The following is a 22,500-nucleotide window of genomic DNA, read 5'->3' as shown; positions in this document are numbered from 1 at the left end:
TAGAGTATTACCATTGTTGACCAAAGGAAGGGTCTATCAGGCATATTTATGCAGTATGATGATGTGGAAGTGAAGCCAGGCTTAGATCTGATGACCTACCTTTGCAAATTGACTACTACCTCAACTGTTCTACATCAAGACAATCTAAGCACTCTCATTCATTCTTTCAACATGACCATAGCTGCAACATAGTGTGTTCTGCACACGTTTTCATATACTATCCAGATTTAATGTTCCTTGCAGATAATCAAATCTAAGACTAGTTTCATTTTTAATGGTATTTACTTAATTGCAATGTCACAGTAATGAACATATCTAAAAATGACAAAAAAAACGATCAGGTAGAAAATGAATTATTAATGAAAATAGTTTTTCAAAGACAATTAGCAAAAATTGAGTTTTGCAACAAAAAAAAAACTAGAGAGTTCTAATTGTAACAAAATGGAGATAAATCTTTTTTGAAAACTGAAAATTTTTGACCAATTTAGTAAAACTTAATTTTTGCTGTCTTTGAAAATCGTTTTCATTAATAATTAATTATCTGCCTTATCGTTCTTTGTTTGGATATGTTCATTGCTGTGATATGACAATTTAGTAACTACCAATTGGCTTCACATAAAATCCAATATATCGATTTTTGAATTTTGTTACAATAATGAAAAAAAACCCAAATTTTGATTAGGCTTGAGAAATAAGATTGTCATCTTTATATTTTAATCTAATATTCTCTAGAAATTTCTTCAATCACCTTACGGTGAATAATGATGCTTCATTTTGAATGGGGAGTGGATATAGTCTTAGCACTGATACTGGATACCCCACCCAACTTGTTAAGGTTATACTGGCCATTCAAAAATTTTATGCTATTGTTAAATTGGCATTTATTTAAGGTTTAGTTTTTACGAACATTCTCATTACATTTTTAATTGTATGTTCATATTTGACTTTCTAAACAAATCCAGAAATATAGCTGATTTTATTTTATTTTTCTGCAAAATAGCCATTTCTGGCGGTTAACTATGGAAAGAGAGAAGGATAAAAGAATTTTTGACTAAGAATTTACTTACTGAAACAAAACAATTGACAACACACGTTAAAAAGATAAAAATGAAATTTTTTTAAAATATCAGATGAAACTAGTTTTGATTTTGAAAATGTTTGAAAAAATGTTTTTGCACATTCACACACTGAATTGAGTTTTTATTTATAGAAATTAAAATTACAATATATTTTAAAGTTTCAGTTAGCTTCATTTTTAAATTTATAAACAATTATCGGTATTATAGTAGATATAATACACTGCTAAATAAACCCTCATCCTCCACCAAAAAAAAGAAAAAGAAAAAAAAAGTGATTCTACTTTTTTAAGGCGGTCCAGTGAAAACCCTGAAAAGTTTAGTGATATTTATTTTTCTCTCACTGCAAGAAATGTGACTTTAAGGTCGGAAATTGGGATTGAAAAGTCAATGTTCCAGAGGAGGAGCATTCTGATCTTGCAAAAGATCCCTGTTTTTGGAGAATTAATTTCACATATAAATTTAACGTGATATGATCCTCCGTGTGATTTTCTGTTCTTTACAATCACATTTAAAAGATAAATATGTATTGAATTTGACAAAATTAATGTATATGAATAAATCAGGAGAAAGATTTTGTTTGGGGTTTACAGTAAAGTTATTGTAAAATGTTTATCTAAAATTTATATTTCAAGTATTTCAAATAGCAAACTCTGCAAAGCATAGCGAACCAACATTCGGCAAAGCAAGATAGTTTTAAATAAATTCGATCTACCCTCCCCACAACCAAAGGTAACGGATAGTCCCCCCCCTCTATTCTTTTCGTTCATTGGTTCAGCAATTAACAATAATCCGTCACACCTTTTAGCAGATAATTCCTTCACACTTGACCTTTAAAAGTTAAGAGATAAATAACTTGATACCAAACGAACACATCTCAGGATTTTAAGAAACAGAGAAATTGATTTTATTAAAATAGAAAAATTACATCACTTTCAGATAAATCATAAATCTAAGACAAAATAATTAAAAAATTTTTTTTTTTTTTAATTATATATTTCTTTTTTTACTTTAAAATTTCCGCACCATCAAACTTGGCCTTACGGACAAGATCAAAGTGTAGTATCTGTTCTTCAAATGCTGCACTTCAATTTCTTGTTCTCTGCCAGTGGAGGAGAAATCCTTCACGACTGAGACAATTTTTATTTTTGTTCCTTTTCTCCACGTTAAAAAACGACCCTGGTGTCTAACTGTCCTGTGGGGAGGCATTGTAAATAGGAACAAAGTTAGGAAGCAGTTCTCGAAACGGGAAGGGAGGGGTAGGCTTTATTAATTCTAAGAAACACTCCTGAAATGGAAACAATTTGCTTGGTGATATTCAAATGCTGTAGTGTCAAAATTTCTTATAGTGTCCCTATTTACTTGCCTCTCCACGAGGGCAAAGTTAGAGACAGTGTCGGTTTTACATCTAGCTGCTCAAAATGTCACTTTGGATTGGGGGAGGGGAAAAAAAGGAAAAAAAATTTGCTCTAATCTAAAAGGGTGTTTCTTTCTTTAACCGAGGACAACACATACTACACTGATTTTAGCCAAATGTGATTATTTACCACTTCCTCGCGAAGACTAAATGTAAATCTAAATGTAAAACAAAGCTGACTTACTGTGAATGATGTAATACAGATTAGAAACAAAAACAAAAATTGCTCCAATCTATCTAGATATTAATATCTATAAAGTTGAGTTTTTTTCTCACTCTGACATTGATATAAGAAAGCTTACGTTTTCAATTTAAAAATTATTAAAATGAACTTCTTAATATATTCAGTCATAAATATGCGAGAGACTATATGAAGGTTAACTAATTTGCATATTCTTTAAAAAACAAGCGTTAATTACTTATTCATGTTTTGTGGTTTCTTATTAAAAGATTGGTTTTATTTACGCTATTACGCTAAATTCTAGTTTCTACATTCTGCATAATTGCATAGGATTTGAAATGAAAATATTCTAGCACACGGAAATTATATACATATATATAATGTATTATCTCTATAAAGGCCCCCTTGTATATACTTAAATTCAAGCTTGAGTTCCTTCCAATAGAAATAGTCCCACTAGATCCATCAATCTGAGCTACATTCTGCATAATTGCATAGGATTTAAGATGAAAGTGAACTATTTCTATTGAAGGAACTCAAGCTTGAATTTAAGTATATACAAGAGAGCCTTTATAGAGATAATGCACTACTTGTTACACGGGCCAGACCAAGAGAATAGAATAATACTATCAAGAAACTTCACACTTTCACCGAATGTTTAGGCCTTTTCATTGATGTTAACCCTAATAAGAAGACATCCAACTTTTTAGATGTTTCATTTAACCTCAATTCCGAATCTTACAGCCCTTACCACAAACCCAACTTGACACTATTTTATGTTTAAATCACCCAAATTCAATTATTAAATCTATAGTTCCGTCTGTCGCGAGAATTTTTGGACTTTCAACTTACAAAAAGAACCTTCGATCAAAACTATTTTCTTTAATGATAGTTTAAAAATTCAGAATATACAAAGAAAATAGAATACAGCAACACTAGCAAGTTAAAGTCCGTAATCACTCATAATATGACTCGAAATAAAACTAATATAACCAATCACTCTAATGCAATCAAAAATGAACCTCTCCAAAAGAATATAATTTTAAATGTAAGGCTAATTAGAATCAGTCAAATACACATAATTGCTTGAGGTAAAAGAAATGCATCGCCCCCCCCTTTAGCTGTAATGTTAAAACTAATATACCTAAGGAATTTTTTAAGATCGTTGAAAAATCTTTCAAATTTCCACATAAGTATGGCACCATCTTAAATAAAAATTTGATTAAGATATCCTACTCTAATATGCCTAATTTGGCACAGACAATTATTACATCAAATAATAGGAAAATAAAAAAGGCTCAAACAACTTCCTTCCATTTATCTTCTAAAACAAATTGCAACTGCCAAAATCAGCAAAATTGCCCACTAAGAAATGACTGCACCCATAAAGATACAGTAATTCAGCACCCAATAGATACTTCTCTATTAAACCAAACTCTCCATCCACATGGGATAATTCCCAATTATCATAATATTAATAATCTAATTCCAGAAAATCAATCAGATTTTTCAATTAGTAATAATGGTAATCTACCCACTAATCCTAATCCTAGACATCCGTTGACTATTAACTATATAAGTTCAGACTCTAGTACATTAGAAAATACCAATAAAAATCACTTTCACTTAAATATCTACTCTGCTCTTAGCCTCAATAGAAATTTCTACAATAGCAATAGGGCTCAGGTGCATTTCAAATCCTACACTTATATTGGCATTACATCAACATTAATAGAAGCATGAATTTCTAACCACATGCATTGCTTTAACAATGAAAACATCGATAATAAACAGGATACTTTTATAACAACCTTAATCAGAAAGCTTATGGCTTGCTAGTATATATATATATTAAATGACCTGGTTTTATGAAAAGTCCCTATCAAACTCCTCACTGAATATTTCGTCTACAGAGTTGAAATATTTGATATATAGAGTATTTAAACCTGTAGCACACTTTCGATTTGGATTTTAGCTGATAAAAATTGCTGCTTAGGGGTCAAAATTGAAAACCAAACAGTTGAATGTGGCAGAGTAAGTCGAATAAAACTACCGTTACTTTTTTGCATGCACAAATTTTTTAACCTTTCACATCCACCTGTTGATAGCTCAAATGGTAACAACGCTGGAGAGATAAATAACAATTAAGGCTGGAACGCTAAACATTCTGATTTTGATTCTAGCGGATGGTATCTAAGACATTTTTTATATAACTTTTTGGAAATCATTATTATATGTTGGATAATAATCAATGGAGAATTGGCTCTATAAAAATAAATACGAAATTTACAGGAATTAAAATATAATATCAATGCATATTTTATGGCCGGGAATGCCAGGCGGCCTGCGTGTCAAAGAACTATTTCTTTTTTTAATGAGGATGACACTTACTACACTTCAGCCCTAACCCTGAAACGTTAACAAGTTATTTTATTTTACACTGCGACATTTTGCGTGTATCTCAATACAAATACACACCTAAAAAGAAAAAGAAAATACTAATCTAAGAAACAACAAAAAAAAATAATCACTAAAAAATCAACCTATTTTTATAAAATATATGGTCAATCTTAGTATTAGCAATATATATAATCTATTGCGAATAAATGCCTAAGCGGAATGTGATAAAAAAAAAAATGTGTATATGCGATAAAAATGTTTTAATTAAAAAAAAAAAGCATAAAACCATTTTCTACAGGAGGAATCATTTTGAGTTAAAATCAATTTAATGTTACACGTGGAATCTTGGTAAAAACGCTCTAGAAATGTGTATATATGCTAGAATAATATAAATTTTTACAAAAAGGCGTTTTACTGAACCCGGAAGTAGTGCATTATGTAAAAATGAAACTAACTTACTTAACATTAATAAAGCAAGCAATTTTAATATTTTCAATAATACTATTTAATAATGGCTAACACAAGAAACGTTTACAAATCATCCATGAAAGAAATATCTTTGTAAATATTTTACTAATTAAAAGTTGATTTTTTAAAAATATTTTATCATTCACAACACACCTTTACTTCGTTTCGTTACTCATGGTTTACGTTCCAGGTTTTTGTATTGACTAGGGCTATGACAGGAGAATATTCTTTTCATTATTTTGACTCTCAGGTATATATCAGTTAATATCTTATGTTTTTAGATAGAGTGATGTGGTTCTCAATTGATTAACTGTGTCTAAGTGTGTCAGATATATACTCAAGAGTCAAAACAATGAAAAGAATATGCTCTTGTCATAGCCCTAGTCATGACTTCAGATTACATAAATTGATTTTAATTCCAAGGCCATCATTCGCCCTTTGTATGGAGTATTGGTGTCACACCTGGCCTGCTGCATCTGCTACTAGTCTTCCACTCCTGGACAGGGTTCAAAAGAGACACGCCAACCTGATAGGTCCCGAACTGTCATCTAAGCTTCAACCTCTATTCCATCGACGAAATGTTGCATCCCTCTGCCCATTTTACAAGTTTTTTAATGTTAGAATAATGCTCCGACGAACTACAAGCCCTTGTACCCCCTCGACGTAAATACTTCCGATAAGCAGCAAAGTCCCACCCTTACACAGAGATCCCCAGATATCAGAAAGCCTTCTACTTTTCATAGTTTCTTTCCCAGAACTGCTAGATTTTGGAATTCCATTCTGGGTTCCTGCTTCCCTGACTATACTGACATGCAGAAGTTCAAGTATAATGTAAACAGACATCTTGCTGCTCAACTCCCTACATAGTATCCCTGCAACTTATGAAACAGATAGTAGCCCTCTACATCAACGTAGCACTGTGCCTTGTGTGTGGTTAAAATGTACAAAAAAAAAAAAAAGAAAATGAAAAAAAAGTGACGTTCACTATTAATTTTATTCAAAGTTGTGAAGAGACTGTTTGGGAATACATCGTAAAATTTACCCCTATTGTGTTTAAAAAATAATATTTACTCGAAGTCATAAGCATTTTACGTTCCCTAATTATTAGTTGTGAGTAAAGTAATAAGACGTAGGATATTTGACAGAAGGTAAAGTGCTAGAGGCCACTTTATTTTTTCTTAAAATAATTACGGAAGATAAAATGCCCTGGCCAAATCACCGCTAAAAAATTCGTCAGGGTCCATCAAACTTAAACGCCGAACACGAAATGAACACTCGAAAACGAAATGAAACGAAATTTATTTATTGCTGCACTTATTATTCGTTTTCAGCATACCGCACAGATATTCGTTTTCAGCATGCCCGAAAACCCTAGAAAACAAGTTTTTAAAGGTAGGTTGTGTATTGGTTTACCAGGCTACTTTAAACAAAAATTAATTCAATTTATCGTGTTTTTTATGTTTCAAATTTAACCCCCCCCCAACACCCAAAGAATTTTAATGAAATGTATCGTTATTTTATGTTTCTAATGTAATTCTCCGTCCACCAAAAAAAAAAAAAAAAAAAAAATGAATTTGTCATGTTGTGAGACCTGTTTTGTTTATGAAATTGTTAGGTAAAAGTACAGAATCGTCTCATAAATTAAAAAAAAATTAAATTCATCGTGTTATTTTATGTTTCAAATTTAATCCCCCCCCTCCCCGCAAAAAAAAAAAAATAAATAAATAAAAAATAATTGAATTTGTCCTGCTTGAATTCCCCCCTTCCCGTCCTCTTAATCGCCAAACTTGAGAAAATGCTAGGGGTGACATGTCCCGCTAAACGCTAGGTGTCCAAAAAGTGGGTGCTCATTTTACGTTAAATTTATATAAAAAAGTGATCCCTACTCTAAAAATGTTACATTTTATATTTTTTTTTTGGGGGGGGGGTTACAAAATTTCTTTTCTTATATTCTTTATAAGGGCCGTTTAAACGTACTAGGCAAAAAAAAAAAAAAAAAAAAATAATAATAATAATAGATCATTTTTTTTTAGGGGTCGCGGCGTAAAAATTTAGGCATTATTTTACTTTAAGGCCCGTCTCACGTTCGTATATAACAATATATATATATATATATATATATATTTTTTTTTTTTTTTTGTAGATTTCCGTGTGTTAAAAACGAACCTGCAAACCGTTTCCGTCGCAAAAAACGTTTCCATGATATAAAGAAATTACTTTTTCGAAAAGTGGGTGATCACTTTTCCATGTAAATTTAACTTAAAATGAGCACCCACTTTCTGGCCACCTGAAAGAGGGTGCATTTTTTGTGTTTATTGGCTAAAAAGTTTTTGTTTGATTTCTTTTGCATGGTATTAAACCCTGAACTTGGAACTCTTTTCCATTTCACAGCCTAGCCTTCGTTTACGTTACGCGCGAGCATAAATGAAGGCTGTTAAATGTGCACCCGCGTACCAAACTACCTTGTCACAGTGTAGTATTGGCGGAAAATTAAAATTCGACGAAAAACAAGTAGTTTTCCGAATATTAAACGATGTAATTCTATGTTATCACGGGTGCCCATTTTGTACGCGCAAGCGCGCACATGTGGTCGTCCCGCGCTTGCGCGTATAAAATGGCCATCCGTGATAACATAGAATTACATGGTTAAATATTTGGAAAACTACTTGTTTTTCGTCGAATTTTAATTTTTCGCCAATACTACACTGTGAAAAGGCAGTTTAGTACGCGAATGAACATTTAACAGCCTTCATTTATGCTCGTGCGTAACGTAAACGAAGGCTAGGCTGTGAAATGGAAAAGAGTCCCAAGTTCAGGGGTTAATGCGCTTGCGCGTACAAAAATGACCAGCCGTGATAACACAGAATTAGATGGCTTCATATTTGGAAAACTACTTTTTTTTTTTTTTTTTTTTTTCTTCTTCGTCTAATTTAAAATTTTCGCCAACTACACTGTGACAAGGCAGTTGTTTGGTACGCGAGTAATTTCTTCATATCATGAAAACTATTTTTTTGCGACGGAAACGGTTTGCAGATTCGTTTTAGCACACCGAAATCTATAAAACAAGTATTTTATTATATATGAACGTGAGACGGGCCTTAATGTAAAATTTTACTAAAATTTACCCTTATTTTTTCATTTATTTTAGTTCGTGTACGCATTTGCCAGAAAAGATGTATTTCCCTGTTATTATTTTAGTAAGAACGAATTACTATTTTGTTATCTTTCTTATTAAAATGTTTCATTATCTGTGGGAACATGATGAGAACCATCTTTCTTAAATGTAATAATTCTTTTATTTTTCCTATGAGTACTTGAATAAAATTCATTGAAAATGAAACGCAATAAATAACGAAACAAAAAATAGTACAACAGTAATAACAGAGTAAAATAGGTTAGCATGGAAAAAATATAACTGAATTAACAATTTGATTTCATTTTAGTAAGAAAGATAACGAAATATTAATTCGTTCTAACCAAAATAATGACAGAAGTACATCTTTTCTGGTAATAATAAAAATAAATTTCATTTCGTTTTCGAATTCCGGTTTGGTGTTTAAATTTGATGGATGCGGACGATTTTATTAGCGGTGATTTAGTCAGGGTATTCCGATAGTCACATTTACCATGTTTAGAATTGATATTAAATATATTTTTTTAATTTAACGCAAATAGATCACAAATGACAAACTGAAATAAATTGATTTTTACTCATTTCCTAACTGTATTTCCGGTGCTTGTAAGATTGTCGACAAATCGATATTTTAAATCTGTTGTTTTAAGCAAAAACAATATTACTACTGTCATGTCGAAAATAGTAATAATCCAAAATTACGAAAATTCATCGAATAGAACAATTGCTATTGTATTATTCATCGGACTACTACTGTTATCTGGAGTGTGATTTTCACGTTTCGGTCGATATAACCTCCGACCTCCTTCAGATGTAGCTGTAGCTTCCTAAGTAATTCGCAGATGTATATTTCGGTCGGCCACACCTTCAGGAGAATCACTTGTACAATTGATTTTTCCCAGTATTGGCACTGCGGCGCGCCACAGGTCCTTGCGAATTACTTAGGACATCTATCCAGTCATGGCTTAAATAAAGGGTTCCGCTCGCAATTCTGTCCAAATTCCCGAGTTCGACAGAAACATTCCAGAGTTCGACAAGATACACCTTAAGAAGGTCGGAGGTTATATCGACCGAAACGTTGTGAAAATCATACTCAAGATGAGAACAGTAGTCCGATGAATAATAATACAAATAACCAATCCTCATCTCAAAAATTCAGAAACGTCGAGTCGTCGACTGCTATTGTGTTTTTAGTAAAAAAAAAAAAAAAAGTAGAAAGTCTATTGCTATAAACAACGAATATTGCACGCCACGAACAAGTAATCTAAAATATTCGTTTCGACTTATGTTGTTCCCTGTGTACTATAGACTCTTAATGTCTACTGTATGTCTAAGAAAAATGCAATTTTACCCAATTTTCCGTAAATATTACTTTTTAACGATAAATAACTTTCCACTAGATGAATTTTTGTAATTTTTAGATATATTACTATTTTCGGCATGGCAATTAAGGAAGTAATATTGTTTTTGTTTAAAACGACATATTTAAAAAATAAATCGATCTGTCGACCATCTTAACAAGCAGTGTACTGTCACTATCAGTAAAAATAACTTACGTTGCCAATAGTAACGTTTACCAAATATATTTCTCGTAAATTCAAATCTTTGTTGTTTAAACAAAATTAACTTAGAATATCTTTTAATCTTTGTAAAATATTGTTCACATATAAAAAATATCTACACAAAAAAAAAAAACGACAGTTAAATCAACGCACTATCTTTCTTTATTTAAGTTGCTTTGTTTTTTTGTTTTGTGTGTGTTTTGTTTTTACGCAAAATATAATGTAATACCAGCTATAAAAATAAGACAGTAATTTTACATTCTAACACAATGGAAAGTAATTAAGAGTCCGAACGATTTATTTACTTTTTTTTTCTTTTCTTTTTTTAAATTCAGAAAGACGAAAGGAAGTTGACAACTTTTTTGTTTAACAGTTTCTGACAAGACAGTCAGCGATCGCATTACGAAAAAGAAGAGAAAAAAAAAGAAGAAAAGTAGTCGCTCGGGGCTAGTATTATACACTGTTTAAAATATCACTTTCTCGTATAATTACTGTAGACTTAATTCATAAAATAATCACAGGAGAGAAAACAATATAAACGATATCATAATTCACAGCGATCCATGATAATAAATTCATAGTTCGCGCCATGCTTAAAGAAAAAAATACGAACTTTATTTTTGCTGTATCAGCTTTCAAACTTAATAACTTAATTATAATCGATGAAAAAAGTCTTTTCTAAGTTCATATTTCTGTACACAGAAAAGTCATGTATATTCGAAAATTGATAAACACGTAAGAAAAGTGATTGTTGTATGTATTTTAAAAATAATAACAGTAATAATACGAACCTTTTGATGCCCGAAAAAGACGCCATCTTATAGTAAGATATCCAGTAAGTGTGAATAACGACACGACAACACATGTCCTGTTTAAGGGAATGGCACGCGTGGGTGGTCAACTACCGGGCGACAAAAATATGTCTGTCTGTCTTATATATATATATATATATATATATATATATATATATATATATATATATATATATATATATATATGAGGAACTTTTGTGTGTGTGTGTGTGTGTGTGAGAGAGAGAGAGAGAGAGTTCTCTATGGACTCCAAAAATGCTGGGCTGATTTTTATAACATTTCACACTAAGGTACTTTATGTGCTTGGCGGTGGGGTTTGTATTACTGTACACATAGATTCGAAAAAGTTGTCAAAAAAACAAATATATAACAAATAAATGTTATCAAAGGCAAGATAAGTTACTTTTCTACCTAACTGGATATATTTTTCGTGTTTTTATTCAATGTAACATGTTTATTCAGCTCGAAAAGCATACAGTGTTTACCAATGTATTGGAAAATTCAAAATGGCGCCCGACACTCTCTTTAACACGGTAAGTTCAGGAAAAGATGTTATAAATAATAAACTAGACAAAATACTGTTAGAAAATCGCTCATTATATGTTACCGTGACATAAGTTGACATATATTCGGTGTTTTTTAAATAGTATTTTATCTAGTTTATTATTTATAACACCTTTTCCCAAACTTACCATGTAAAAGAGAGTGTCGGGCGCCATTTTGAATTTTCCAATACATCGGTAAACACTGCATGTTTTTCATTGAATAAAAACAAAAAAATGTATCCAGTTTGGTAGAAAAGTAACTTATCTTGCCTTTGATAACATTTATTTGTTATATATTTGTTTTTGGACAACTTTTTCGAATCTATGTGTACAGTAATACAAACCCTGGCGGTGTTCTTAAATAGGTTTTCTAGATCTTTGATAAGTATCGATGATCAATAATCGAAATAATCTGATGAAAGAAGGAACAAATGATTTTGATCAAAGTTAACACCTTACACAGCCTAACATCACAAGAACATTCGAGAAGTTTTATTACAACACAAGCCGAAATGCCCGACGTATAAAATCAACAGTAGGTTTTTTTATATGAAAGGGCGTGTTCGAAATGAATGTGTCTGTTTAAAGCACAATTCCTTCATAATACTTGACTTTTTCATTTTAAACTTAAATTCAAGCCATTATCACCGCACAAGCAGTAAGGCCAGGCATATAAAATCAACAGCAGGTTCTTTGATATGACAAGGGCGCGTTCGAAATGAATGTTTCTGTTTAGAACATAATTGAAGCATGATACTTGACTTTTGCATCTTGAACTTTAATGCAAGCCATTAAAAAAATGTTTATAAAATTAACAGTAGGTTCTTTACAGTGCAATGTACGCACTACAGTGTATTGTGGACTAAGTCATTGTGGGAGCCATGTGAAGCTTCTTTCCGACACCGCGATAGGTCCCCCAACTAGAGCAGTCAATCGATTTGATTGAAAAATGGGCGATTCACCAATTTTGATGTCAATAAAAATACTCCAGTGTGGAAGCATTTATTGATCCTCATTCAATCCGGGTAACGTCGGGTCTCCTTGCGAGTAATATAATGTTAAAAGTCCATGTGTGCTTCTAGAATAGTGATTCCAAGGTTATGAAGGTTCTTTGAAGCATGAAAACGATGTAATTTTTTGTATTTAATATTTTATTTTTTATATTTCAAGCGGTCCTCCGCTAGGTGTATCAGAATTTTGGGGGAATGTTTGACACCCCTATAACAGAAAACTTCGAATAAAATATTAAAAACTCGTAATTCTCATTTTAAAGTGGGTTATTTATTTTCTGTATGGAATATACTTCCAAAATAAACTATTAAAGTTGTTTAAAAAATAATAGAAATATTTTTTCTTAAAAAAAAAAAAACAATGTTTACAAAGTGTCGGTGCACGTTCAACCAGCTATTTTTTTACGTATGAAATCAATTGAATTTTACGAGTGAAATTTTTTTCCAATTTTTAAACTTTAAAAATCTATCAAAATTTTTCTATTCGTTCAATTTTTACGATATTTTCAGGGTTAATGTGAAATTTTATGCTCTTTCCAATAAACCGAATATAATATTTTAGACAAACGTTTTTTTTTAATTCACCCTCCCGATTTTGAAATGTCTATTAAAATTTAGATAATTAATTTACGTACCAAATTTTTATATATCACAAATTGAAGATAAAAGATCAATAAATAAAATATTCTAATTTAAAACAAAAAAAAAAGAAGTGTTTTTTTGGAAATTTACCTGTAAAGTCCAAAGTGTAAAAACTTCTTTTTTTTTAAAACCATGTTGATTTTCTTTTTTTTTTTTTTTTTTTAATGAAAGCTCATGTTATGCTTATATCGTCAAGTAAATACCGGAAGCTGGCGGCAATTTCTTCTACTTCATTCAATGTTTTCTTTTTTTTTAGATATCTAAAAAAAAATTTACTCGATAAAATAGAAATAAGATATAATAATCAAACACTCGTGTATTTCATTAAGAGAATTAAAAAAAAAATCGGTCGACTGGATTTTTTGTTTAATGGAAAGTGAATGTGTGCTTTTTTTTTCATCTACGGATGCCCAAAAAATACTAATTTTGGTTAACAGCATGCAATAAAAAGACATTAATTCTGGCGTTTATAAGTCACCGTAAGATAATCGCGAAAAAAATCAGAGATTTCTCTTCCTTTATTTGAACAGTCAATAAATCTGAGTTTGTGTTGTTTTTTTTTTTTAATCCTTGTTTAAAAAAGTATTTAAGTATTTAAAAAAGTTTAAAAAGGACATGGAATATAAGTATAAATATGGATAAATTCTTAACAATGAACAATGGAAGTACACATTAAATAGAATTTTTTATAGGTAAGTGATTCTTTGTAATTTATATATGTTTTTATAATCGAACTAAGTAAAATTTCGTTGATTTCCTTTAAATCCTTTTTAAAGAAAACCGATTAAAAAAAACAAATATTGCATAATTTGTTATTAAACTTGTTATTTTTTTAAAATTTTGTCTTTGCTCCTTTAATTGAAAAAAAAAAAGGGTTTGAATTACATTTTTCAAGTAGTTATAAGCTTTGAAAGATAGTAAGTTGATTTATTCAAGTTTATATACGCCATTTTTAATGGCTGATTCTGATGCTCTTGGGCATTGTATATATATATGGCAATTTTATAAGTTAAAAAATCTTGGTGACTATTGATCAGAATTTAACAAATGAAAGCTCGTTGGAAAGCTAATGACCTGAATTGTATAGTGGACTATGTGACATTTGGCCTTAAGGTTGCACATTATTGTTTCATAAAGTGGGGGATTACTTTTCTATATTAATTTAATATAAAATGAGCATCCATTCGACGGCCATCTTTTTTTGGGGGGGGGGGCTGGGGAGGGTTCGTTATTTTTTTAGGGCTGGTGCTTATTGTGATCTGGACGACCAACACAAAAGCCCACCTAAAAAACTTGTTTTCTAAAGGTTTTCGGGTGCTTAAAACAGATATTGCATTTAAATTTTCTAACTAGTATTTTTCCGGGTATTAAGCAAAAATATGCGCACTTGCACATACAACAATGGCCACCACTTATAACATAAAGAATTACATTGCTTAATCCCTGAAAAAATACTTATTTGCAGAAACTTTAAATGCAGTATTCGTTTTCAGCACACCTGAAAACCTGATAACAAGTTTTTAAGGTAGGTTTTGTGTTGATCTACCAGGCCACACTTAACAAATAAATACCACCCCTAAAAAAAATAACAGACGCTGCCCCCCAAATGGCTATAAAGTGGGTGTTCATTTTATATAAAATTAATATAGAAACGCGATCCCCCACTTTTTAAAACTATAATTTCTTCATATCTTGGAGACTACTTGTTTCCTGGGATTTTACCTGGTATTTTCGTTTTCAGCACCCTCGAAAACCTATAATAATGGTAATTTTAGAAGATTTTTTTTGTGGGTGGGAAGATACTGCACCTTTACCAATATTTCAATCATAGTCATTCGTTTTCCTAGTTTTGCATATGAATTACAAATATCTGATATATCTCAAAAACTTCTGGCCTGGATAGATGGGAGACTAAAACTAGCTACTGTCGTTTCAAATGATCTGAAATAACAGCAAGAGGAGACTTGATTCAAAATATTTCTCGTATGTTATATATCCTCTCTTTGGTTTTCATACAGAAAGTAAATTGTATAGTGTATAAGGATTATTTAATGCTGGAGATATTTCCAAAGTCTCTCCTCCATTAAGGCTAGAGGTTTTGATGCAATATATATATATGTGTGTGTGTGTCTGTGAAAATATTATCTCACTGTAATCTATAAATATAAAAGCGAAAATGTATGTATGTATGTATGTATGTATGTATGTGTGTTCACTTTTTCTGTACGTCTACAAAAAGCTTTTTTCAGAGAAGCGGTCGGTCGGTTCACAACTTTTAAAACTTTTTATATCACATATAAATCGTAATATCTCACAGTTAACAACAAAGCTCGCCTGTCTATTTAATTTGCTCGATTTCGGGAAGATAAATATTCAACATTTGTCGCTCGCCGCATGTGGGTTAGTCTTTTTCCTATAACATCTTGGGAAAATAAAAATAAGAAAAAAGCATTCCGCAGTAAATGAAATACTATCCCGCAGTCAAACTTGACCTCATTAAGTCATTAAAATGGGCACCTGCCAAATCCAAGTAATTAAATAAATTCAAACGTGTTCCCGTTAGCATCTCGCGGTGGGGCACTGGTTAACGTCGTACATTTTTTGTTTCACACTTTAATTTACAACTTTGCCTCAACGGTTCGGGTTCGATCTTCATAATTACATTTTTTTTTTTAACCCCTCCACCCCCGGAGTTTCCACACACACCTCCAAACATCCGGGCAACGTCGGGTACCCCTCGCTAGTCTATATATATAAGAGCGAAAATGTATGTATGTATATATGTGTGTATGTTTGGATGTCTGCTAAAATCTTTCGACAGACGTGGCGAAAATTCACAAACTCAGTATCACATCGACGCTCCATCCTTTGCTCGAAAAATATTGAAAAATTGGCCAAAAACGTTAACTTTTTCACCCCGAAATTGACAATTTTCGACAGGGGAGGGGGTCAACAAAAACGGTCCTCTCGTGACAATGACCGATTCTACGCATGCGTCAGATGACGTCGTGGCCTGATTTACTTTACATAGTTGAAAAAACGAACAAATTTCATGTACGTCGCGTTAGCTCAGTTTTTTAAGGCCTTGGTTCATTATCAAAACGTTTTGGGTTCGAATCGTGGTGTGAGATGTTTTTTTTGTTTTTTTTTTTTTCGATTTTTTAAATTTAAATATTGAACCAGTGTTATTTGCTTTTTTTTTTTTACTTCACTTATTCTTAGCGACACCCAAAAACGTGTGTGTGTGTGTGTATGCGTGAGTCGTTTCAAAAGTAATACATCCTATTTTTTAACTACAAAAAAAAAAAATTGAAGATTTATAAAGATGGGAGTGGTACCATTAAAACTAGCAACCTTTTATGCTCTAGAATGTATTTTTTTTACATAGTCACTACTGTTCTGAATACATTTTTGTTTTATCACTCGCATCTCTGTTGCTACTCTGAAATCGATGAACCCATCTTTAAACTATGCTGATATCAACAACATTAGCTTTGTAAACGTTCAACGGATGCAATGACATTTGATCGGCTCAATGATGCATGGAGGAATTCAATGACACATTTCTGCTTCTGACTGTATTTTAAATATGAATTAATTCAAAAGTGAATAAGTATATAAAAAAACCCAAAATACTTCGCAATAATTCGACCATTACATGATTTTTGCTCGAATTTATCCTTCAAACACTACCGTGTTTGAATATATGGTTAAGTGACAGTTTTAGCCATTTAGAACTGCTTTAAAGCTTCACTCCTCATTCATTTTTCGACCAAATTTCAAACAATTATTACAGTTTATAGATCACCTTCTCAGCTATATTGTAAAAAAAAAAATATTTTTTCAATTTTCCTTCAGTAAAACAAAAGTTTCCTAGTGTTCAAAATTGTAAAAATATGTAAGGAGGTGAGCGACGCTTTTTATGACTGGTTTCCATAGCAACCACGTAGCTTCAGCGACTACTGTTGCTACTAATTCATTGCTGTCGCGAAAAGAGAAGTAATATGTGAAAAAGAGAATGAAAGCATGAAAGGGGGATAATTGGAGGGATTTTATTGAAAGCAGACGAGTGCTGTACATTGTTATTACATATGTGTTTATGGGGGCAAAAAAATAAGACTGAAATCAAACAAAGAACAAGTGAATTTATTGGAAGCCTGGAAAAATCATGGATTACAATAGAAAAATGCGAGCATGAAAATTAATATGGCTAAGCTTAAACATGGAAAAGTAAAGGACTAGTTGTTAAAACTGGAAAAGAAAAGGACAAGATAAAAAAAGTAAAAATATAATAAATTTGTAACTTAAAATATAGCAGCATTAAGAATTTTTTTAAATCAATTTATAACATGATATAATCAATGCTTAATGCTGCAATGTTTTAAGTTATGAATTTATTATATTTTTACACGTCCTTTACTTTTCCATGTTTAAATCTTAACCATTTTACTTTTCATGCTCGCATTTTTCTATTGTAATTGAATTGCTCGGTAAAAATGTTCACTACATAAAGAACATTGTTTTAAGACATTGATAAAGTAAACACGATTTTAGTCTCGTATTTTCACTATTTTTTACACTGAATTTTTGGTTATGGCGAATAAAAGGAGACAGGAAGTGTTAATTACAACTGAAGTTGGCATATAAGTCTCTCAATTTAGCTATGGAAGCACAGAATCCATAGAATTTTCAATTATATTTTATGTTTTTTTTTTTAACTGAAACATAGTTATTTCAAAAGATATGCGATGATTTTTTTTTAAATGTAGTTATTTTATTTTTATTTAAACCTGCGTAATCTATTACGATCTTTTTTATCAATTATTTTTTAATTTTTTAATCGCATATCTTTTCCACTCCAACGTTTCCATTGCGTATCTTGTTTCTAATACAAGGTGCTTTAAAGAATAATCCAGAAAACACACGCCACTTATGGGTAAAATTACAGCAACAATTTAATGCATTATATGCTTAGGTAAGGATTGCAGATAGAACTACTTGGCGGCAAATATTATAATAGATTACGCAGGTTTAAATAATAAAACTAACTATATTTGAAAACAAAAAAAAAAGAATTAAATATGTTTGAAAAAATATATTAACAAAAAATTGATAAAATTTATAAAAATAGAGAAACTTTTTATCAATTGTTTTTGTTTATTTTTTTAATCGCATATCTTTTTTATGCGATTAAAGAATAAAAAAAATAATTCATGAAAAAGAGTTTACATATTTTTATATATTTTAATTATAAGGAGGTGAAAAAAAAACAAAATATAATTGAAAATTGTATGGATTCTGTGCTTCCATAGCTAAATTGAGAGACCCCTGTTGTGTTTAAAACTTCCTGTCTCCTTTTATTCACCATTACGGATTTTTTTATATTTAAATCATTAACATGTTATTTAGGCTTCTATTGAATGGTATAATATAAAATTACACCGTGTTAAATATGGGAAAGGAGATTATATTGTGAGGTACCTATTATTCAATAAATTTGAAAATGAATCCCATAATAACCTAATAATATGAAATAGTAATCCCCCCCACTTTCATGTGCAGTAAAATCATTTAAAACTGAAATTTGCTAAAGAAAAACAAAAATGTCAGCACACGAAATGTTTCGATCCCCCCTTCAACCACGTGTACAAACGAAATATTAAATGCTAAATGCATCATGGGATGGAATTTACTTTCTGCAAGTTATTAAATGGAAAATGCATTGGAAAATGTTGAAACAAAAGTTTTTTTCATTTTCCGTACTTTCAGTGAAGGAGAAATCAGTGGTAATTGTACTTTTAAAAATGTGATATGGACAGAAACATTTCGCTTCTGAAATATGTTTAATAAAAATCCCAGTCTGAAATTATCGGGCGCTATTTTATCAATACATTCTTCCTTGGAATTTTTGCAAGGAACAAAGTGTATTATCTGTTCTGATGCCACACATAGTCTATTCTGTCCTCCATCAATGAAGTAAAAATCCTTCTAGACTTAAGCTAAGCCGTGTTTATTGTTGTTCAAATCCAGAGTGGCCCTGTTTTTTGGGGGGAGCCGGTGTTCCCACATTAAGAACCGATTTACCCATGCGGAAAGCCAAGTAAATAGAAAAATTAAATCCAAATATTGAACACACAAAAGATACTTATGCAGAATACGAATCGTGTTGAAATAATTATGTTATTATTTAGAAACCTTGTCGCGGTGTGTGTTAAATCACCACTTCCACTTAAAAACAACAAACAATGGCTATCCTTTTTGGCAAAAACAGACACATGACTGAAAACCCTTGAAGTTGCCCAACATATGCATGCTTTACGATTTCCATTTTGTTTTTATCGTAATCAACAGAACACAAACATAAAATTTAACTTTTCACAACTAAACAAAAACAACAAACTTTTAATTTGGAACCGAAATTAATATAAACACAGTAAATACACATCTAAAACACTTTTGATTGTAAGAAGTTTAGTAAGGAATTTATAATAGTCATTTGTATGTTTATCAGCACTATTCCTGAAATATCAGCACTCTTTCATGAAGAGAGCGCATTCATCTAAAAAAAAAACAAAAAACTTTTAAGTCGGCTAAGGAGCAGAAAGCCTCCCAAAATGCAACTTTGACACCCCCAGTCAAGTCGTCTAAGCCCAGTAGCCAAAGGGTCTTAGCAGCAGTAGAAACAATAGTTTAAGCAGCCCTTTTCAAAACTAACTACCACAAACTATTACACTTTAAACACCCCTTTTCAGGGCTAACTACCACAGACTACCTCTAAGCAGACTTCACTCTCTATTACTGCCTATCTTCTGAGACTCCCCTCTACAACCAGCAAACTTTGGCTCACTCCAGCAGCAAATGACCGAATCTCATTCTTTTTTTAGGGTAGGAGTCTGTTAAAATGTAGACATAATTTCCTTTTTAATTCAGAAAACTTCTAAAGGTTTTCCTTTTTATGTATTTTATCTAAGATTTTGATAATCTTTTTATCTATATTTTTCACTTGTGTCCAAAGCATCTAAAACCAAACTCCTATCTTTACATCATCAACGCTCTTATCCTCATCTGGCATCAATTGAAATGGATGGCTCTCGTCTAGGAGAAGCCCCATGTTTTGACAAGCTTCTGGGCTTGACCTTCACTTCTGATCTGAAATGGAACACGTACATCAAGTCTGTTGCCAAGGTTGCTGGAAAAATGGTGGGATCCTTCTACCGCTCCAGAAGGTATCTCACTAATGATGCAATTCTTTATGTATATAAAAGCCAAGTACGTCCAAGAATGGAATACTGTTGCCATATATGTGCAGGAGCTGCTAAAAACAGCCTATCCTGCCTTGACAGAGTACAAAATAGACTTTGTGGCTTAGTGGGGGATGCCCTTTTCTCTTCCCTGCAACCCCTCTCCCACAGAAGAGATGTTGCAAGCCTATCTTTGTTTTATAGTTATTTCCATGGCAGGTGCTCGTCTGAACTCCAATCTCTGGTCCCCCCTCGCCAATCTTTTACGAAAAATACCCGTCTAGCTGAATCCACTGTCAAAAACTTTCCCCACTCTTTATCTATGCCTAAATCAAAACGTAGATTCCATGAACAAAGCTTCTTTCTTAGAACTGCACGCCTGTGAAACTCTGTTCTGTCTGCCTGCTTCCCACCTGACTACAACTTGGATCTTCAAATCCAACATAAACAAATTCCTGACAAACCGCCCTCTTAAGTAGACACTTTATTAAATCTCCACACTAACATACTTTACTTACAATAACCCTTATCCCTGAGTGGCTTCCGGGCCTTGATAAGTGGTGACCACCTTGTAAAAAAAAAAAGCAAGAAGTTCTATAAACATTAATTATTTCAAAAGAAGCTGATGACCAGATGGCACTTGATAAACCTTGTTCAGAGCATTTTAAATCTTCTAATATAAAGTGTGAACTCCCTGAAATGTTTAGCTAGTAATAGGCTGTTAAAAGAAATAAATTAGATTGTAAAAAATGAATGTTAACTCTGGGAATGACATTTATAGCTTCTAATAAATAAATGTGTGTTTGTTTCATTTTTTTATTGTCAAGAAAAAATTAAAAGAATCGTTTTAGAATCAGAAATCAGGCTCGAATTTTTCCAGTTGCAGTTTTTCTGATCCTTGCGTCCCAACACTAATATATATATATATATATATATATATATATATATATATATATATATATATATATATATATATATATATACTAGCCCTTTTCACAAACACCAAGTAAGGTGGAATCAAATTATCTTATGGCCGGCCATAGATACACGTCCTGGGTAGTTGTGGGAGGTAAGGGGCGAGAGGCGAATGAGTGGACCTTAATTGGACACAGCCTACGAAAAAGACGAAAAAGATGCAATTGTTTCTTCTTTTTTTTCTTCTTCTTTCTTCTCTTTGTATTTTTTATTGTATTCTGGGAAAATTTTATTCAAAATTATTTTCTGACAGCAAGATTTGGAGTTGTGATGAGATATGGAAATATTGAAATGTTGATCGATCTGCATAGACTCCTTACAATGTTTATATATATATATATATATATATATATATATATATATATATATATATATATATATTGCATAATCACATTTACACACCGGTTTTCATTGGATTACTGTAGTTAAGCAACATTAAGCTTGGCCAGCAGCAGATGAATGACCATTTCCAGGTGCTGAGTGTGTGAGGACGATGAAACATTTCTTAAAAAAAGCATTTAGCAAGTACTTCAGTATAATCTGTAAATGTACACATATGTTGACACAACAAAACTGCCCTTTGGTCAAAATTTCTGTTCTCAATCATTTGGTGAAGCTCCCCAGAGAAAGCATGCAATTCATTTTCTCTTTTTTTTTTTTTTTGCATTTTTCATTTATATTCAGGAATATTACGTGGCTGAAGGTGAGAAAGAGGAAAAGAAAGTAAAGGCTATGCATCATGGGATGGAGTTTACTTTCTGCAAGTTAATCACAACGCCATTTCTATCCAACGATCCACCTCAACTATTTCCCAACGACCACGCCTCAAAGCGGGTCAGAGGATATCGTGGGATGTGTAAAGCAAACATTTAAAGAAAATAGATGTTTTCATATTTTTATAGCTGCAGTTATTCAATGCTGAAAGGACCATGGCAAAACGTCTCATTATAGTACGTTATTTTCCCAGCGTTTCATCATATTTCAGTTTGTTGGCAGCCTCCCATAATAATTAGTGATTGGATTTTTAGAAAAGTTTTA

At 31.7% G+C, this 22,500-nt stretch overlaps 1 protein-coding gene across 2 annotated transcripts in view; it reads right to left on the bottom strand.

Moving 5' to 3' along the window:
• Positions 1-22,500, bottom strand: part of LOC145296849 (uncharacterized) — a 156,770-nt gene that overhangs the window by 79,540 nt on the left and 54,730 nt on the right. Inside the window, exon 1 of one of the 2 annotated variants that reach the window (XM_080142979.1) lies at positions 11,029-11,154. The exons of the other annotated variant lie outside the window; for it this stretch is intronic. Coding sequence (XP_079999105.1) covers positions 11,029-11,102 — 74 coding nt within the window. The 5' untranslated portion in view covers positions 11,103-11,154. Of the gene's footprint in view, positions 1-11,028; positions 11,155-22,500 lie in introns of those variants that run through there. 2 annotated transcript variants of the gene reach the window in all.

Source organism: Euprymna scolopes, chromosome 17 (assembly GCF_053919585.1).
Source record: "Euprymna scolopes isolate OS-2025 chromosome 17, ASM5391958v1, whole genome shotgun sequence".
Taxonomy (NCBI): Eukaryota; Metazoa; Mollusca; class Cephalopoda; order Sepiida; family Sepiolidae; genus Euprymna; species Euprymna scolopes.
This window is presented reverse-complemented; position numbering and strand designations above follow the sequence as displayed.